Source organism: Akebia trifoliata, chromosome 2 (assembly GCF_017979445.1).
Source record: "Akebia trifoliata isolate Shusen 1 chromosome 2, ASM1797944v1, whole genome shotgun sequence".
Taxonomy (NCBI): Eukaryota; Viridiplantae; Streptophyta; class Magnoliopsida; order Ranunculales; family Lardizabalaceae; genus Akebia; species Akebia trifoliata.
Window position 1 is genome coordinate 12340226 of NC_141376.1, and position 20692 is coordinate 12360917.

At 34.4% G+C, this 20692-nt stretch overlaps 1 protein-coding gene across 3 annotated transcripts; it reads left to right on the top strand.

Moving 5' to 3' along the window:
- The first annotated feature begins 27 nt into the window (after nt 1-27).
- Nucleotides 28-19904, top strand: LOC147409606 (uncharacterized). Of its 3 annotated transcripts, XM_086430621.1 has the most exons (9): nt 63-472; nt 643-1319; nt 9952-10070; nt 10808-10877; nt 14305-14392; nt 15743-15912; nt 16872-17015; nt 17119-17247; nt 19606-19904. In XM_086430621.1, the coding sequence occupies exons 1-9, from the start codon at nt 262-264 to the stop codon at nt 19774-19776; spliced, it is 1779 nt and encodes a 592-aa protein (XP_086286747.1). In that variant the 5' UTR covers nt 63-261; the 3' UTR covers nt 19777-19904. The 3 variants fall into 3 exon arrangements, with proteins under 3 accessions (XP_086286762.1, XP_086286757.1, XP_086286747.1); XM_086430631.1 differs by lacking the exon at nt 9952-10070 and having other exon boundaries at nt 34-472; nt 14315-14392; XM_086430636.1 differs by lacking the exons at nt 9952-10070; nt 14305-14392 and having other exon boundaries at nt 28-472.
- The last annotated feature ends 788 nt before the right edge of the window (nt 19905-20692 follow it).

Genomic DNA, 20692 nt, shown 5'->3' on the forward strand with positions numbered 1-20692 from the left:
TTTTTTATTTTTGTATCTCAGGAAAGGAATCTATGGTTATCTCTACATTGATGGTAATGTGCAGCTAAGTCAGTAGTCAGTTTAGAACGACTCATCAAAAAATCATTACACGCGGAGGAAATCACATGAGTTCCGACTGTTGAGGTGTCTCCTCTGTAACGCGTACTCTTTACCCAGCCAGCACCATTGGAGTACAACATCTCCATCTTCAAACCCTAACATTGACATCTACTTATAAATTGAATCTCGTACCAGTCGATAATGGCGGATTTCATCAGTGTTCTCGACCTCCGCTCTCTCAACTTGTCCTGCAACATGCATCCGAAGCCATACGATCTGATCCGAATTTCTCCAGTACTCCAATATCCCAAACGAAGGCAAACTCATCCGATGTTCTCGAAATCCTCAAAATTATCAATGAATTCTCTTCCGGACTTCGTTTCTACTGATTTCGATCTTATTTCTGTTACTGGTACACTGTCAGCTCTCTGAAAAATTCGTTTAATTTTTACGTGAATTTCATTCAATTTGTAGTTATGATCCTGTTTAGGAGTTTTCGAAGCGATCGAATCTTCATTTTGAGGTCAATCTTCTTTTACATCGTTTGTTGCTTATTCGTACGGCCTTTGATGGTTTCGGCAGAACAATCGGATGGAAGCATCGTTTACAGATTTGGTGATCCGATGGAGACGAAAACAGAAGATGAATTAGAAATTTCGAGTCTCCCAGAGAAAGGCGTAGTTGAGAAAACTAGTATTGGAGGTTCTGTAATTGAAGAATCTCTGAGATTTACTGAAAATCTTGAAGTCGAAGAGATTAGTAAAGGAGATCATGAGAAGGAGATGATAGTCATGAAAGAAGAGAGTACATCAACCGAGGAATTTACTCTTGTTGATGAAACCACATGTTCTGACTCTAAGGAGGATTTAGAAGAGAAGGACAAGGATGAAGTTAAGAGTCTGATTTCTGCTTCGGCGATTTGTGATGTTGTTGATGTAGAAAGCAATGATGCTTTTGAGAAAGAATCTGAAGAGAAGAAAAAGGATGATATTGGAGATACAGATAATCATGCTCATGTCTCAGAGGAAGATTCCGAAAAGAAGATTGTGGATGATGCTCTGCCTCTTTCTATTGATGCAGGGCTCAGCCAAATTCAAGACTTGGAAACGAGTTATTCTAAGGAAGCCGACGAGAAGGATAATGTGGTTAAAGTCATGCCTTTGTCAACTTTTGTCGAACTTGATCCGGTACCGGATGTTAAAACAAGTCGTAACAAGGTGGAAGATGGGGAGATAAGTACAGTACAAAGCTTGGAAATGGTTAGTCTTACATCTTTTCCTTTTTAGTTTGAATATATATCTATTAGCATCTCTTAGTGCCGTGGTCTTAATTATTTAACAAAACAAAAACATTTAGGCTTGCAAATGATTTGAATGCAAATGTTTTACAATGAAAATTTTACCATTGCTTGGTAGCCATTGGAAAATCTCTTGGAAAAATTTTACAATGCATCATTTTTGTTTTTGGTGGATACTTGCAATGCTAAATTTTTTGTAGTGATTTCTTGTTAAAATAAAATGCAGAAACAATTTTAACTTACTCGACCTCATCAAAGAATTTATTTAAGTTTACAAAAATACCCTCAAAACTTGTTGCATTAACATACACATGAATTTAAAAAAAAAATCCTTATCATAGGTATAGTAAACTACGTATTGAAATTACAACAACAAAAAAAAACACCCTGATCAAAGAAACTATTCAAATTACAAAAATACCTTCTTGTTACAATAACATGCATATGAATTTATAAAAAATACTCTTATGATGAAAGATATTTTGTAATAACATTAATGAGAGGTATTTTTGTAATTTTCATATGATAGTAAATATATCTTGATGAGATGTATTTTTGTGAATTCATATTGTAGCAAGTATTGGAAGGCTACTTTTGCAATTTAAAATTTTCTTTGATGAGGGATTTTTTTTTTTTTTTGTAATTTCACTATGCAATTTAATGTATCTTCGATCAGAGGTATTTTCATAAATTTGAGTGCATATTACTGTAACAAGTACTGAGGGTATATTTGTAATTTCATTAATTTCTTTGAAAAAGAGTATTTTAGTAATTCTGATCTCATAGGTTGGAATTGAATAATTTTGCAATGATTTGCAGTACTTTTTGTGCCGCTAGTCATTTGCTGAAATTTCTTAAGAATTTAGGTGGTCTATGCAAATTTTTCGCAACGCAAATCATTTGCAGTTTGTATCCAAGCACCCATAAAACTGATTTCAGAAAATTATTTGCATTTTGCAAATGATTTGCAGCATACCAAGCAGGGCCTTAGCCGAATTTGATGGTTAAATAAACAACATATTTTATCGTATAGATCTATGAATGTAAGTGTGAAATATACTTGCTCTAGGTAACTAATGCTGACTTATTTTAGTATTTAAGATCTTGACTTCTGTTACCTGTTGGATATCGTTATGATCATTGCCAAGGAATTGGAGGGTAGGGGAAAGATAGGTGATTAGGAAAATGATAAAACCAAATTTCTGTTGCCCTCAGAGGTTGTTACCAACGTAGAACAACCTTAGAATCGAACAATTCTAGGTTGTCCTGCATCACTTGGTCCATCAACAACTCTTCCAGAGGGCTTACTTATCTAATTTAGATAGGCACATACAATTTGGGTTTTCGACAGTAGTCACAAACAAGAGGAGTAATATGCTTAGGCCCTACAAAACAAACTATATATTGCCAAGGCCAGATCCAATAGTTACAAATTGATTGAAAAAAAAAAAGACCTTATACCCATGGAACTACAGCAATGAATGTGAAAATGATCGACCGCTTCACCACCACAATATTTTCTGTGGAAGACACATTATTGAAATATAGCGACCACAAGATGGCAACAATGAATCAAGTGGAATTTCATCTACCTCACTATGATTCCGCAAGAGTAGACAAAGAACATTGCATTCGACTCCCAGATTGTTTGTGTAATCCATTTGAAGCTTAAACGGATAGAGGCAAAGGTTTCCAATTTAGCATCAAGTATGTAGAGAAAGAAACTAAAGGAGAATGAGTACGGCAAGTCCCTAAATGAAAGGGTTGATGGGTGCATGTGTCGAACTCTGCAAAGAGTTTTTTTCCAACTAGAAGGGATTGATATGGGAGGATTATTTAATGAGAATTTTAGAACTTGGACAAGATAGACTGGATGGAGTTGAATATTTTACATGTAGACACCCCACTTTGTCTGGATCGAGCCCGAGAGTTCCGAAAATTTCATAGAAAAATGTTTGACCCAAGTATCTTTTTAAAAAGGTCTTAAAGGCTCATAAAAAACAAACGTAAGGCCATTGTGGCCCTCTTTAAGCCTGTCCGTGGGTTACCCGACAATGCATATTTTGCCTTGTCCTTGTCTAACTCACGGACATGTACATTTTTTCCTTGTCCTTAACTCACCAAAGGACATGTATACTTCTATTTTGTCCCTCTTTCATCCAAAGAAAGATGATTAGGCTGTTTTGATTGAAACTTGTGCACTTGATTGTATTTGAGTGCTTAAGATGATTTTACCTCTAAACCCTCTTTAATCTTTATTTTTCCTTGGGACCACAAGGTAAGTTTTCATTTTTATCTTTACATTGAATGATGTTTAACCATTTCTACTTGGTTTTAATGTAATTCTGCAATTCCTCCCCTTTTGATCCTTAGCCTTCATAAGTGTTAATTACCTTCATACTCATAGTTTGTTGAGATTCAATCCAAGGTAATTGACTTTTAAACATATTTATTTTTAATTCAAGGTCATTCCTCAACAATTCTTTGCAATTTGATCAAACTCAAGAGATCTTTTTGCCCATAAAAAAGAACTCTCTATAATCTAAGAGTAATTACCCTTCTACCCTCAAATTTCTTGTAAGTCTATCTAAAATAATTAATAACAAAACCTCTACTCTTTCATGTTAATTATATGCTATTGCTCTTGTTTTTTTAGAGTTTGACCACCTTCAAAAGGTTTGGACACCCTTGTCTCTAAAAAAGAATTCTCTAGAATCTAAAAAGAAATTACCCTGTTAACTTTAGTTTATTGAGAGTCAGAAGAAGTTAATTGACCCTTAAACCCCCTCTTAGATGTTATTTATGTGTCATTATGACTAACTTTAATCCAATTTGTTGTTTTTTTGAAAGGTTTGGACACCTTTACCCTTTCATTAGAATTTTTTAGAACCTTGTGAGCTTTTGACACTTCTATCTTTTGATCATCATGATTGGTAAGACTCAAAGAGGTACAAATGACCATCAAGAACATTTTGTTGGAGGGCAAATAAGGTCATTTTATGAGATTTTCTTGAGAATAAGTTGAACTTGGACATTTATATCCTAAAAGGTCTTCCAACGACTTATAAATAAAGGAGACTTCTAAGGTTAAAGGGAGAGCAAGTTTACCTTTCCAAATTTCTATACATTTGATTGCATGGAAAATTAGAGAGAAATAGCAATTCCGTGAAAAATTGTTATTTGCAAGTGTTTGACGCATCAAAAATTGGAAAATTGCACGGAAAACAATTTGCCAGCACACACGTTTTTTCCTTCATTAACGGCAAATCGTTTTCTTACCCATCCCCCTAGGAAAACGATTTGCCAACATATGGTAAAAGCCTCCAATGCTCACAGTCGACTATATACTGAAATAGGCCTCCTTTCTTCAATCATCTGCTTCCACAGAAGGTAAAGTTCATTTAATTCTTTTCTCAACTTCATTAATCTGCCATTTTTAGATGAACCCATTGTGGAGGAGCACAAGTGATTGATATTTGGGCCATTATCTTTATCTGTGACCTTAGAACCAATGGAAAAGGAAAGTGTTTTTGCCCAGTCTTCCCATTTTTGGAGGTCTGACGCAGTGGTAGAGTAGATTTGTGGTCTCATAAAGAGAGGAATTTGAAGGTTTGGTGAAGTGGGTGTTGATGATATCAAAGAAGATGTAATGGGTTGATTGAAATGAGTTCAGATGGCTTGATTTGGGCATTTGAAGATGGAGAAAGGTGAAATTGTGGAGTGGATGGCATGTGGTAAGCATATCAACTCATTTCTCTCTCTTTACGTTATAAAATAAATATTTTAATTGTTAAAAATTAATTATTTTTATCATAAAAAAATTAAAATAAGCTGAATCAATCGGATTTTCTGTAAATTTCTGATTAAATAATTAATTTTAATATTTGATTTATAAATAAAAATAGAGTTGTTATTGCACCCCAACTTTTATTGATTACACCCCAAATAAAAAATAAAGGTTGGGGTGCTAATAGAAACTCTCATTTTATTTTTTTTGGTTTAGGATTTTTTATGAGCTTAATCATAATTGTAAACAACTACTAAAATTGTTTGACCGAGTGTTATAATGTTGAGATTATAATTTGAGCTGAACCTTTGTAATGTTTTAAGAGTGTTTTAATCTTTGATGGGGGTGTGATAAATAATTTAAGAAATTGGGTGTAAAAATTTAAATTTTCAAAAAAAAAAAAAAAAAAAGATTATCATGATTTTTATATAGTTATCACAGAGGTCAAATTGAAATAATGTTTTTTTTTTTTGTTTTGTTTTTTTTATGCAACTCAAACAACAAAAATAATTTTATGCAAAATTTTCCATGTTGTACTCAAACAGTAGAAAACGATTTTCCTAGCAAATCATTTGTCAGGAAAATGATTTGACTGGTAATATTTTCCCTATAATCAAACACACCGTTAAAGCTTTCTAAAACCCCAAAATTTTGTCTAACTATTTATTCAAATATTTTGGAAACTTAGAAAAAGAAAAAGAAGAAAGAAAAAAAGAATGAAGAAAACCAAGGTGGGGAGAAACACTTAATTTTTTTTTAATACTATTAGTACCCTAATCCCACTTCTACCTCTCTGATTCTAATCTCTCTATTTGCTTTCCTTTCAATTTTACTTTAAGTAATGTAATGTAGACTCTTTTTTTCTTGTATTGACAAGATTGGGTTGAGGGTTGAATCCTCTATTGGGAAGATCCTTACCACCTATAAATCCAACTTTATTTTAAATTTCTTTTAAAGTTAGCAATAATATAGTTCAATGGCTAGTTTGGGTTGAGAGTTAATCCCCTTTGTGGGAGGGATCCTTACCACTATAATTCCATTTAGAACTTTTAATTCCTTGTAATTGTCTTAAATTCTTACTTTCTAATTCATTTAAATTCCAAGCAAGTAGAATAGTTATTTTCCATGGCTAAGGAGGAAGAGAGTAATCCCTCTGTGAACTGATTTTCCCCTTTCTAAGCCCATAATAAGTTCCTTATTGAACATTTGCATGCACATACTTTTGCACACACCACACTACTTTTGTTCTAAAAATGCAAGGAGTCAAAAAAGGCAAATCTTGATAGGTTTGTACTTAAAACTCTAAGCATACAAAAAATAGTCCCTTAAGGACACATTCTAAACACCTATGCACACAGATTCTTCTTATTCCATGCGTACTTACATTCATGTATTGTTCATCTTCTAACTTAAAAATCCTAAAAAATCAGTTTTGCACTTCACTGTTGGCCAATACCATGGTCACCAACTTGGTGGGTGAGATGAGGTGCTTAACACCTTCCTTGTCTCACAACCGAACCTCTTTACCTTTAACCTCTTAGTTTAAACCAGATTTGAGTCACCAAATTCTTGAAAAATAAATTTAAAAAAAAAACTTATTTTATGGTGTCCATTCACACCTTAAACTCTTTGAATGGTGGCGACTCTCAAACTCAAATAGATGAGGTTTAAATCCTTAAACTCTCACACTTTAAACTTTTTAAAAGAAACTTAAAACAAAGTTGGACTTATAGGTGTTAAGGATCCTCCCCTTAGGGGATTAACTCTCAACCCAATCTTGCCAATGCAGGAGAAAAGAGAGTTTATATCTCGTTACTTAAAGTAAAATTGAAATGAAAGCAAATAGAGAGATTAGAGTGAGGGAGGTAGAAGTGGGATTGGGATACTAATAGTAACCCCAGCAGAAAATTAAGTGTTTCTTCCCACCTTGGTCTTCTTCGCCTTCTTGTTCTAAGCTTTCAAAATATTTGAGTAAATGGTTGGACAAAATTTTGGGGCTTTAAAAGACTTTAAGAGAAGAATTTGACAGAATTTTTGGATGGTAGACTTGCTCTCCCTTTTGCCTCAGAAGCGTCATCTATTTATAGGCCTTTGTGATATAAATGTCTAAGTTCAACTTATTCTCAAGAAAACCTCACTAAATGATATTGTTTGCCCTTTAAAAATTATCCTTGATTATCATTTGTATTTCTTTGAGTCTTACTAATCATGATGGTCAAAGGATAAAAGTGTCAAACCTCATAAGGTTCTAGAGAATTCTAATAGAGGGGTAAAGGTGTCCAAATCCTTCGAAAGACAACAAATTGGATGAAAATTAGTCACAATGATACGTAAATAACATCCAAGAGGAGGGGTTTAAGAGTCAATTAATTTCTTGTGCCTCTCAACAAACTAAGGTTAAGATGGTAATTTCTCTTTAGGTTCTATAGAATTCTCTTTGAGATGCAAGGGTGTCTAAACCCTTTTAAGGTGATCAAACTCTAAAGAAAATAAGAGTAATGACATATAATTAACTTGAGAGAGTAGGGGTTTTGTTGTCAATTATTTTGGATAGGCTCCCACCAAACTTGAGGGTAGAAGGGTAATTACTTTTAGGTCCTAGAGAGTTCTTTTTTATGAGCAAACTGGTCTTGATCCTTTGAACTTGGTCAAATTGCAAATGAATGTTGAGGAATGACCTTGAATTAAGAACAAGAGGGTGGCTTAAAGGTCAATTACCTTATATTATCTCTACAAAGTAGGGTAGAAAGGTAAGAGGTTAAAAGTGGAGGAATTGCCCAATTACAATAAAACTAAGTAGAAATAATTAAACATAATTTAATGCAAGGATAATGTAAACTTACCTTGTGGTTCCAAGGAAAAAGAATAGTTAAAGAGGATTTAAAGGTAAACTCGTCTCAAACACTCAAGTGTACAAATCCCAATCAAAACAGTCTAACCGTCTATCCTTAGATGAAAGAAAGACAAAACAAAAGTATATCTATCCTTAGGGTGAATTAAGGACAGGGCAAAAATGTGCTTGTCCGTGGGTTAGGCAAGAACAAGGCAAAATATGCACGGTCCTTCGGTAACTCACGGGTAGGTTTAAAGAGGGTTAAATTGAAAGGCTACAATGGCCTTATGTCTCTTTTTGATGGGCTTTTGAGCCTTTTTTGAAAAGATACTTGGGTCGAACATTTTTCTACAAGATTTTCGGAACCCTCGGGCTCGATCCAGACAAAGTGGGGTGTCTACAATACAAATACCTATTTGTGTATGTGTGACAACGAGTTTCTATGCCTTAATTTTAGTAGCATTACGAATATCCAGTGTATGAACATGAAACAAAAGGTTTCTCATTTTGTTTTTCTATTTTTCTTGGAATGTTGAGGTGAGTAGGTTCGTTATTCTACAATTTTGAATTTCAGTTGAGCTTCCAAATTATAGTTTGGTGTTCTCCTGGATTGAGTCATAATTATTGTCTTTGTTTAGTTTCTAACTTCTAATCTTTTAGTGTCGAGACTTTAGTATGACATGGAATACTTATGGGTTGGTTGTGGATTATCTTATCCCCATATGATGACACTGGCTCGATATGGTGTGGATATGATTTTTACTAAGTTGAAATATAAGATACAGATATAGCATATTATTTATTTATTTTTCCTCGTGGTGAGATAGATGGCACCCATTTCGAAGTATTTGGGTAGCATGGATTGCAGGAAAGTAAACTACGGTTCTCAATTTTATTTTTTATTTTTTAAAGTAATATGCTTTAATGGATCTCTCTTTTTTATCGGTAAAAATCATTTCATTAAGGAGGTTGAGAAGACTGACGAAAAGAAACAATACAAGAGAAGCACAAAATCTAGTACTCTCAATGCTACAACTTGGTCCCATCTAACAACAAAGTCTTCAATGGACACGCCCCTAAACTCCTTAAAGACCTTGCACCAAAAAAATAACAAGCCCAAAATGTACATTACAATGTTATCATCCGAGTCGCATCTTCCTTCAAAAGTGCGATTATTGCGCTCCAACCAAATCCCCCAACAAATAGTGAAAGGTATGATCCTCCACAAAATTCTCTTAGCATCACAAAATGGCTTGCCCCATGAAACCCAAGATTCGAACATGTTAAGGATCGATGAAGGCATGCACCCCACCACCCCAAAGAGTCGAAGAAAGTGCTTCCAAATCTTGTTTGCCACATTGCAATGAATCAAGACGTGGCTTGCGGTTTCATCACTCCGTAAACATAGAGGACATATATTGGGGCCCATTACCCCCCGTTTCATAAATTGGTCCATAGTTAAGATTCTCCCCAAAGATGCACACCAAGCAAACAAAGCCACTCTTGAAGGTATACTAGACCCCAAATCAAACAAGCCGGGAATGTTCGCAAATTTTGGTCTACTAGGTAAGAGTAGAAAGATTTGACAATGGAAACCCCTTCCTTTCCTCCAATCCACACACACTCTCTCTCTCTCCACCAACTCCTCCATATAGAGGGGCGGGACTCTTTTATTACTAGGATCTTGTAGCTGGTGTCTCAAAATAAGAATCTAGCCTGATCTTAATTATGATATGATAAGGTGTAGTATACAGTGCATCGTGACATAATACTCTACTACCATTAATCTGTATGGATGATTTTTTAAACTAATATTATGTTCTGTCATTTATATCTTTTCCATGGAGCCCACTTCTGCTATGAATTGCTAGCTTCAAAGCCTAGTTTAAAACGATTTCTAGTTTAAAAAGTAATTCTATGCTCCATTCACTTTAGGAGTAAGTGAAATGCTTCGTGTTTTTCTGTTGTTTGTAGAAAGAAGATATTGCACCTCTGTCAAATTTTCACGCTCAAAACAGTGGAGGTGATGCACAAAACAATGATGAAAGAATGGTACATTTGCAAGATATTGGAGCTTCTCTTAGTTTGAACGGGTGTGTTTTTTGCCCCCTTTCCATGTAAATGGTTTTAGTACGCCTAAACATCTGGCACTGGCAGCTTAAATGAATAATTACTCTACATACAATACTTCGTTATTGTTGAAAAACCTACTAAGAGAATAAGAAAATAAAACAGGAAAAAATGTTGTTGCTCTCATCTATGGTGTTGCCTGTCTTCATGGTGCTCGACCAATCACAAAGAAGCTGTTTATTGTCCATGTCAAGCTCCTCTTTAGACAGATTTGTTCTTTGTATTTTTTTGGTTGTTGTGAAAACATGCTCTTTGTTATCCTCTTCAGTTCTGAGTCCTTTTCAACAAATTCACGAGATATGGTGATAGGATGACAAACTAGATCTCTGGAAATTTTCTTGCTTTGAAAAGCTTGCTTGTTGAATAGCTACTACCTTTTATATGCTCATTCTTTTCAGCCAAATCTCAAAATTCCAATTCATTGACCCCCCCACCACCCTTTTTTTTTTTGAGGGGGGGGGGGGGGGGGGTATGGGATTTGATGCAGCATATATTTTGTATGAAGAAAAAGTTTATTTGTTCTCGCCTTTCTATTATTTTTTCTTGTGACTTTTGAACATTTCCATATGATTTCTGTTAGTTTATATCCCCCCCCCCCCTCCTTTTTTTTTTTCCTTAGCTTGCTTAATTTTTATTTTTAATTTTTAAATCATGGAGGATCACTTGTTCCTCATGCTTGTTCATTTTATTTCTCAACTAGGGAGATGGGAATTTCAACGCCAGAATTTTTCCTATCTTCAGGTGCTGCTATATTGCCACATCCTTCCAAGGTATTTCCCACTGTCAACTTCTTCCTTCATTTTTTTTTCTTGGTACAACTTTTCACCTCATGATTGGGTAGAGAAATCATGCTTATGTTTCCACTTTAGGAAAAAAAAAGGGGTACATAAACAAATACTAGCTGTCAAATGATTGAGTGGTAGGGTTCAAACTTCACCAACTTTATCAAACGATTAAGTACAGGGCGGGCGGACAAGGCCATATTTTTGAAATAGCTTTCCCTTCAATGATGAACTTGAAAATGGATCTATATATCATACAGAGATTCGTCATTCTTGACGCTGCTTCGCCTTATGTGAACAAAATGATCACAATAAACTTTTGGTAAAAATTAGTATGTCACTTGCTTTCTCATTGCAATTTAGTTTCTGAAATTCATTTTCATTTCATTTCTCTATTCCACATTTCTTGGTGTTTGCATTTATCAATATCAGCTCTGTTCCAAAGTTGGTAAGCCTTGCTCTTTACCTTTAGAGAAAGCATTTTATGGAATTTGAACCCATTTGCGTTTCTTGGGGTATTTGAAGGAGAGAAATAACTATGTTTTCAATGGGGAGAAGCACTCTATAGGAGGTCACCATAGTGTTTTAGATCTTTTCTTTTGATTCAAAACTTTCAAAGAGTACAAGATTTTTTATTTTTTTAGGATTCAAGTTTGGGTGGGAAATTGTTTGTGTGGATTGAGTGCAATCTAGTGCTTTTGTTTGTAGTGGGTAGGTGATGGAGACATAAGAGATCATGGATCTATCTTATTTGGTCCATATTTTAGTTTTAAGATTTTATTTTATTTTAGTTGTTGGGCTTTAGTTATGGCCCTATTTCATATTTGTTTTAGAAATTTATTATTAGATTATTTTAGGAATTTGATTTAAGCATGAGGAGTACTATTCTCGTTACTTTTATTCAGACCTTATTTTGAGGGATCAAAATTATCATATTACGATGAGTTTTGAGAGAGTTATGGATAAAATACTGATAGGATTTCAATTCTACATGAGATCTGCTTCTCAAGGTCGAAAGTGTCAATGTTTAAGTCATGTTAGATTAGAGTTTTGAGTCTAGAGTCTAGAGTCTAGACTATATATATGGAAATTGTAATTGATTTCCGATAGTTATAAAGGGAATAAAAAAATACAAAAAGTTATTATTTTTTTGGATGTTGGTGCATTCAAGTGGTGATGCCATGGAAATCATTGGGGTGATTCCAAGGTAAATGTATCGTTTTTTTCTTTAATCTTTTTATCCTCCATCTTCTTTTTCAATTCTTCTTTCTTATATATATTTTTTGTTTATTTGTGAGAGATTAAGAAACCTTTAAGGAAAAAAAAAAGAAAAGAGAAAAGAAATAAGATTAGAAGAGAAAGACATGGGGTATAATAAAAGACCTTGGAATCACACCATGAATAATGAAGAAATCACTGAAAGAAACTAATTCTTTATTCCATTAGCTCTCCATAAAATAGATCCTAATACAATCTAATATATAAAGAAAAAGAATCCTAATAAAACTAAAATACCAAATAAGGATAGAGTCCTAACAAGATTAGACTACTAGAATAGAAACCCTAAATAAAGAGAAACATACCTAAGCCACTCATAACTTGAAGATAAATTACAAAAATACTATAATTTTTGTAATTTTATCTCTCATAAATTTTCAACCCTTGTAAACTTAAATAAAAGCAATATTAAAGTTACCAAACTACCCCCAAACATAATACTAAGACCATGTGCTAATAAAACATAAAAATAAAACCCTAAAACAAAAAACTAAAATAATCATAAAATCTTACTCTTCAAGCTTTGATGCCAACATCAATTCTCCCCCGCTGGGAAGATTTCGATACTAGCGAAACAAAATTGTTGTAATTCCCCAATAAATGAAGTCTCGATAGTCCTTGTGCACTATTACTCTAGTTTGCTCCATAAAACAAACCAATGCATCCCAAGATAGGGTATTCCACTTCAATTCATTCTAGTATTGATTCTTCAATTAGATCTCTTCCCAGATGTAGAAATTATCGAACCAAATAGGTACTTGTTGGACTCTCATTTTCTGACAAGAACTGAAGCTGACACTTTGAAACGCTCCATGTATGGCGTAACCTATTGGTTTTATTCAAAAGAGTTGTGTTGGAGTGATATTAAAATTGACGTTGTTTCACACATTGCTAACGTGGAGGTGCGCACATAACTATAAATGCTTTCCACTCGTATCTTGATGAAAATCATTTATAGTTCCGTACACACATCCATGTCAGCATTGTGTGAATTGATGTCAATTTTATTGTCACTTCAAGATTTTCCTTTCCAAAATATTATTTACATTTTCTCTTCCATGTGATAAAATTGGTGAAAAAAGTAAATGATGTAGTGGCTCAACAATTTTCTATGTTAGTAGTTCAGATTCTTCAGACATAGATTCTTCATCAAGAACCTATAATGACGCCTCACACTCGTCAATCTCAGTCTTGCTGAAATCAGGCTCATAGATTTCTTCCTCGATGTCTTCATTACTCGCCTTAAGCTTAAGCTCATGGATTTTGATCACATATACTTCATTATCCCAGTTTGAGCACTTCGATTTATAGTGTTTATAGTATCAAAAACAATTGCACTTGTAGCATTGGTTCTGTTGCCTGGGCTCTTGATCATGTTGTTCACGTAGTTGTTTGCACTCTTTACTTTCCTTTATAATACGGTCACAGACACAACGAAAGTATGCTCGAGAGTGACGCCTTCCTTTCAATCATCAAATAGGAAATTCTGAATTTCAATGTTTGTCAAAATGTCAATTCCATCTTGGGCCTTTTAAAAAAGAAAATGGGAATATTGATTAATTCAATATTATGCATATTCTAATACTTAGAATCATGAACTTTCAAAAGGATATCATTGATCAAAGAAATCTTTGGTGTGATTCCAAGTTTTATCCTTCTACCCCTTCTCTTTCTCTTCTAATCTTATTCCAAGTGTGAATCTTTTTTTTTTTTCCTTCAATCTTGATTTTCAAGAAATCTTGAATTCTTGATTCCTAATTGTCTTGAACTTTTAACTCTTAATCCTTAACCTACAAACCTCAACCTTCAACCCTTTATTTTATCCTATAAACCTAACCCCTAACCATAATTGCAAATCTTTAATCCAAATCCCAAACCAGATTCCCTAATTAAACGCCCATATTCATTTTCTTCCCTCACTGTCCTTCATTAGTAAATCATCTCAACTTCCCTTTCCTTTAATAAAATCTATACCTATAAACAGAAAAAGTGAGGACATTCCGCTGTTTTGCTATTTTCCTTGGATGTTACAATTTACTGCTTTTTCTATTGGTTTGTTCACATAGTTTTTAAGTGTCCTTTACAATATTGATAGATAATGAATCTGGTCATGATTTAGTTTTCATAACAATGCCAGGCATTGACAGGTGGAGAGGATGCATTTTTTGTTGAATGTCAAAACTGGTTTGGTGTAGCCGATGGAGTTGGTCAGTGGTCACTTGAAGGTAGTTCCTTAAAATGATTTGGTATTATATCTGAAGAATAAGTCTCTTGTCCATTTGTTTTACTGACAAGGAACAAGCTTTATGTCACCAAGAAAGGATCTTATTTATTTACAAGGGATTTTCTATATGCATAGAGAAACAGATTGACATATGTGCTAGGTCAAAACTTTTAAGTGGAATATACTTTTCAGATATCTTCTCAAATAAATATTGTGAGAGCATGCTCACTAGATTGTCGGCAGCCAGTTTTAGGAAATTCTATCCAATCAGACTCTACAGTGAGAATTTTGATGACATAGCGGTAGGGGTGGCAATCTTAACGCGACACATTAATACATCTTGAAAACGGCATGAAATTAGTGGGTTTGGGTCAAGCCTAATTGGGTTTGTGTCGACCTGTCTAACATGATTGTTAAATGGGTCGGGTCTGGGTTAGGGATGTCAGCCCGCTTAACCCATTTTGACACGTTTAGTTAGACAGTCATTAACTTCTTGTTTTAAATCATGAAACGTATCTCAAATATCAACAATTGTTTACCCATTTTTTGCTAGAATTTTGTACACTTTTTCAATATATATTTTTTTTCAAATTTTATAAAATATAGAGGGTGTTTCAAGATATTTTTAAATAATTACCCTTTTTCTTTTTTCTTCTTTTCTCGTCCCTTTAATTGGTTGTGATACATATTTGGTGATAAAACTTAGTTTATGTTAGGGATAATTTATGTTGGTAGATTTTAGCTATGGTTTTGTGACTTTATTTTTAGGTATGGTATTTTACTTTTGGAAGTGGAAAGATTAGAATTTTATTAAACAGGTTACATGTGTCGGGTCGGGTTACCTATTTAATAAATGTGTCGGGTTTGGGTTTGGTAAATTTTCATAATACTCTTACCTCAACACGACCCGACCCCTCCCGGACCCATTGCCACCCCTACATATCGGATCTTGGTCATCTCTGAAAAAATCATAAGAGAATTGGTTTACCATAACAGCAGAAGCTAATTGGTGGAATAAGGTGTCATCGAATATTTGCACGAAGGAAATAAAATGAAGAAAAAAAAAAAGAAAATATTGTGCCATAAAGCATTTTGCTTTAAGTTTTTGGCCTAATGATTAGTGTTACTGGAATATGTTATGATCAGTTCATGTCTTTATGTTTAGTTTTTTTGGTTTTTCCCTTTGTAAGGGTATATATGTCTTTTCACTCTTATTATTATAATAAATACACTTCCCAGCCCACATTGTGGCTGGATGATTCTCTTTCTATTACTCTTCTAATTTACGTGAAGGATATTAAATTGAAATTTAGATATGGGTAAACTAATATGGGTAACATTGTTTCTTCAGGAATTAATGCAGGATTATATGCTCAAGAGCTAATGGACAACTGTGCAAAGATTGTGGCAGAATGTCAAGGAGTTCCAGTAATTGAACCTGACCGAATTCTTATTCAAGGCGCTTCAGAAGCACGCTCTCCTGGGTCCTCTACAGTTTTGGTTGCTTACTTTGATGGTCAGGTAGTTTCTTACCCCCAACAAACAATGCCTTAATTTTACCACATAAACTATCAAAGTTGTTCTTTGGAAGCTATGTCATAAGGACACTGACATGTGTCTAGGTTTTTGATACTCATACAGAATTTCAAATACTGACCCCTTACAAACCTGGTAGACTGAAACATTCATAGATTTTATTCCATATGTTGAGAGCCAACTTTTTAGAATAGCTCATTTTATGTTAGATATAAATATAAATAAGTATATTTAGATAAGCTGGTATGTATTAAATCCATATGAACTCGGTCCTTTTTATCATGATCTATGAGGTTACTCCTTATCCGGAATGTTGTGTTCAGCATAAACAAGAAGTGAACAATAATTGGAAAGTGAAAGTATCTTAGCATGTGTACAACATTGTGTTCGAGTATGCAAGTTTTTAAAATATAGAATGTCCTTGATATATATAGCTTGTAAATAATTGTTTCGCAGTTAGCCTTCTTTCGAAAGCATCATGATGGTGTTTACCCATAAACCTCTCTAGTAATCTTTTGCAGAAATTTGCATACATGATAAATCTGAATGGCGGAATTGACTTGCCCGTGCCTTGGCTCTGAGTCTGGAAGTTATTGTGCAATATGTCTGCCATTATGCAAAATGGTAAACTTCAGATGGTTACAGATTGCACGACACTATTGTTATTTGAATTTTAGGGCATGATCTCTTAATTAAGTAGGAGCAAAGTTGAACTTGTATTGGTCAACATCCCATTGACCAATGGATGACCACTCCCTTTATATAAGGATATACTTATTGCTATGTTGACTAAGTCAACCCTATGTCGCTAACTCACCAATGGGTCTCTTTATTGTGTAGCATGTCATATTCATTCCTTCAAGCAAAGCAAATTGTTTTCTAAATCTCTGTAGGTAATGAACTTGTTCACACTGCTTGTTAACTGATATTAGAACTTTCAACAGGTTCTCCATGTGTCAAATATTGGGGATTCTGGCTTCATTATAATAAGAAATGGCACTATTTTCAGAAGGTCCACACCAATGGTTCATGGGTTCAATTTTCCATTACAGATCGAAAGAGGGGATGATCCTTCAGAAATCATAGAGGTACATTATTTTTCAACCATATTTCAAGGCTTTTTAGAAGTTTATTGTGGCTGCATCGAACTACCTGCGCATGTTAATGCCACCGTACTTATCTTTGTTTCAGGGATACGATATTGATTTGGATGAGGGTGATGTAGTTGTCACCGCAACGGATGGCCTTTTTGACAATCTATATGAACAAGAAATAGTATCGATCGTCTCCAAGTCATTGCAAGCCAATTTGAAACCTAAGGTTCTAAAGTTTGCTTCTCTTTATAACCTTTTCCTGAACTTTCCTATTACAGTAGGGTGGGGCAACCTTTGGCTTGGCTTAAACTGACTTCTCCTACCTCTGGTCTGGTCAGGCTGGGATAGCAGTGGCTGACCCAATTATGGGTTGGACTTCGGGTACTTGAGGTGTTTTGAGTTCTTGAGGCGGTGTAAGCTTCAATTAATATTTAAAAAAAAATCTTACAAGTATATAACAATTATAATAAATTCATAAAAAAATATATTAAACTATAATGTAATAAAATAACAAAAATAAAAACAAGTAAACAACCTTCAAACATAAAATAAACATTAAACAATAAAATTCCCATTAGGGAAATGACAATGTAATAGAGTATCAATGTATAATCACTCATAGTATCAACCATCAAATAAAAAAGTAGTCTAGGCCTAGCAATGAAGTTTTAGACCCTAAGTATAAACTAGAGAAGAATTAAAACTACTAAAAATCATCTTCACCATCTTCACTAGTAGGGTCCTCCAAAGAGTAATGGTGCACATAATAATTACATACCTCAAAAAGTTTGTAAATTATTGATTTGATGTTTCTATTTGCCCACAATTTTCAGAAGAAACTTGTAGGAAGCAACGAAATCGAAATCGGATGAGTACTGGAGACTCAATGAACAAATCTTTGTGTAGGTAGAAAATAGGGTTCAAAAGAGAACTTTGAGATTTTTCTACTCTTATGTTTTTTAACCTAAAACACTTCTATTTATGAAATTTTAGTAAATAAAAGACATGGGAATGAGTATTTAAGTAAAACAAGCCAAAAAAAAGTAAAATAAAAATAAAAATAGACCCATGGTTTGGGTTTTTATCGCAGGTTTGAGGTTAGTGTTGTCAAATGCGGTCGAATATTTGATATGCTATAGTCGCATACCCCCAAAATATGCTATCTGCCAATATGCGATGGCATATTTTTGTGTGTGATGGCATACTGTCCAATAGTAAGAAATTGACTGTTGGACACACACACACACACACACACTCACACACATTTTGACTTTAAACACACTTTTCTCTTATTAAATACCCCACTTCTACCCACCATACTCCTTTTACAACAGCTCTTCTATATTCTAATATCTTTCTTACTCACAAAGCTTCCACTTCTTAAATCTCTTTACATTTTTAGATTTTTTACTACGTAAAACATTCATTTTTCACATAAATATTCTCTACTCTCTATTTTCTACTCTACATTATTACAAACTTCAAGTCTCAAGTTGAGACTCTCAACTCAAGTCACTCACTCTCAACTCTCAAGAAGACAAAGAAAGCTATTCAAGAATCAAGATTTAACAATTCAAATCAAGATTCAACTCAAGTTCAACCTTCAAGATTCAAGTTCAAAGAGTGTTTTAGCATTTTCTGCATTATTTTCAAATCAAGAATCAAGATTCAACTCAAATTCAACCTTCAAGATTCAAGTTCAAAGAGTTTTTTAGCATTTTCTGCATTATTTTCAAATCAAGAATCAAGATTCAACTCAAATTCAACCTTCAAGATTCAAGTTCAAAGAGTTTTTTAGCATTTTCTGCATTTTTTTTCAGCATATGCCATGTGTGTAATCGCATATGTGAACATAGTTGGTTGCACATGGTCGCATATGGTCACATATGCTATTTAACAACATTATTTGAGGCTTAAGCCTTAGATGTTTTTCAAAAGGCTTAAGCCTCGAGGCATTGATGAGCCTACGCCTCGAGGTTCAAACCTTTTAAAGCACTGACATATTATTATTTTTTATGGTCATTGTAATTGTAAATATATATGTTCCAATTTCATCACCCAACATTTCCCTACCCATGCCAGGCTTGGGCTTGGAGTTGAGCAGATAGGATAGGCACGTCAGGCAGGAGATCAGGTTGGGTTTGGGTTGATCTGACCCTAAGAAGAGTTACACCTCTAGACGGTAGAAGTTGGGGAAATCTGAACTGTGTAACCAAAACAGGATTTTACAGTGTAGCCAATGTGATAGAATCCCGTGATTTGTGGTGTTCTGATCATCACCACCATCCCAAACATTGGGGTTGGCAACATGAATCTTATTATTCCGTTGAACGTTAATCCTTTACATATTGGTCTCATACGAGGAATTTACTATGTTAAAAATCAAATTGATTTGGATGATCATAGCCATCCAATCTATTAACTTTTTTTTTCTGTCTGTTCATAATACGTTATGGTTGTTCAATTGGCTCATCTTTGACCTAGGCAGGCAGCCTCAAAAGTGGAACTAAGTTTTTCAGTCAAGATCCTATGACGAATACATAAAAATTCAATTCCTGAATCGCCTTAGTTTATCATTTCTCAGGACATAGCAGAAATCTTGGCTATGAGAGCACAAGAAGTGGGGAAGTCAGCATCATCAAGGAGTCCCTTTGCTGATGCAGCTCAGGCATCTGGGTATACAGGATACACTGGGGGCAAGCTCGATGATGTGACTGTTATTGTTTCTATAGTACAACAGAACTTCAACCCTTAGTTCTTGTAACTTTCTTTTGCCTTGAATTCAATAGTTTATGGCTGTAATTACAGAAAATATATCCTTAATTGCATTGTTGGGGTGTCATATCTACTTGCCAATTGAAGTTCTTGAAGTGTTGTAATCCAGGTGTTGTCAAGTTGCACTATCTGTACCACGTAAGTAGGTATCCGGAGAGACCATGCATCGGTACATCATGGCACAGTAAGTTTTCCAAAGGCCACATGGATGCAGTTGCATCTCACCCCAATTGAAACCTTAAATGGTTATTTCTAGCCATTGGATTTGAGCAGTTATTTTTTTCGGAAAGTCTAATTTTTTTTCTTTTTTAAATCTGAGGTTTGGGAGAGCTTTTATGTTGACAAAAGAGAGGATAAGATAGATATTTAATTTAAAGAAATGAGAATATTATAGATATTTAATTTTTTTACTAGTAACAAACTTGATTAAGAAAGATTCCTAAACTGTAAATGTCCAAGAAGTTTTGTAATAAAAATGCATTACAGAGGTACGGCCGATAAATCTCTCTACATCTTGTAGTATGTTGAGGGCGTAAGTTACTAAAAGACACGTGCTGCGCACTAACGTGATTTTAGTTATTGGAGCACGTGAAATTGTTAGGGCATACGAAGATGGAGTTTGTAACAACGTCAAAAATAAAAAATAAAAACATCATCACTGGGGATAAGAGAAATAGGTGTCGCAAGAGGAAAGAAGAGTATAACGTGTGACATAAATCGTACCAATGGTTAGAAGCGCCAGCGTGGCCCACTCTCTCGGATGACGTGGCAGAGTGGTGGTGTATACATGGATTATTCTATCCGATGAAATGGCAATACCCTAAGATGACACATGGCAAGGCAGACTAACCGTAAGGAAACCCTCCTGTAGGATCACCTTATCCATCTTCTAAATA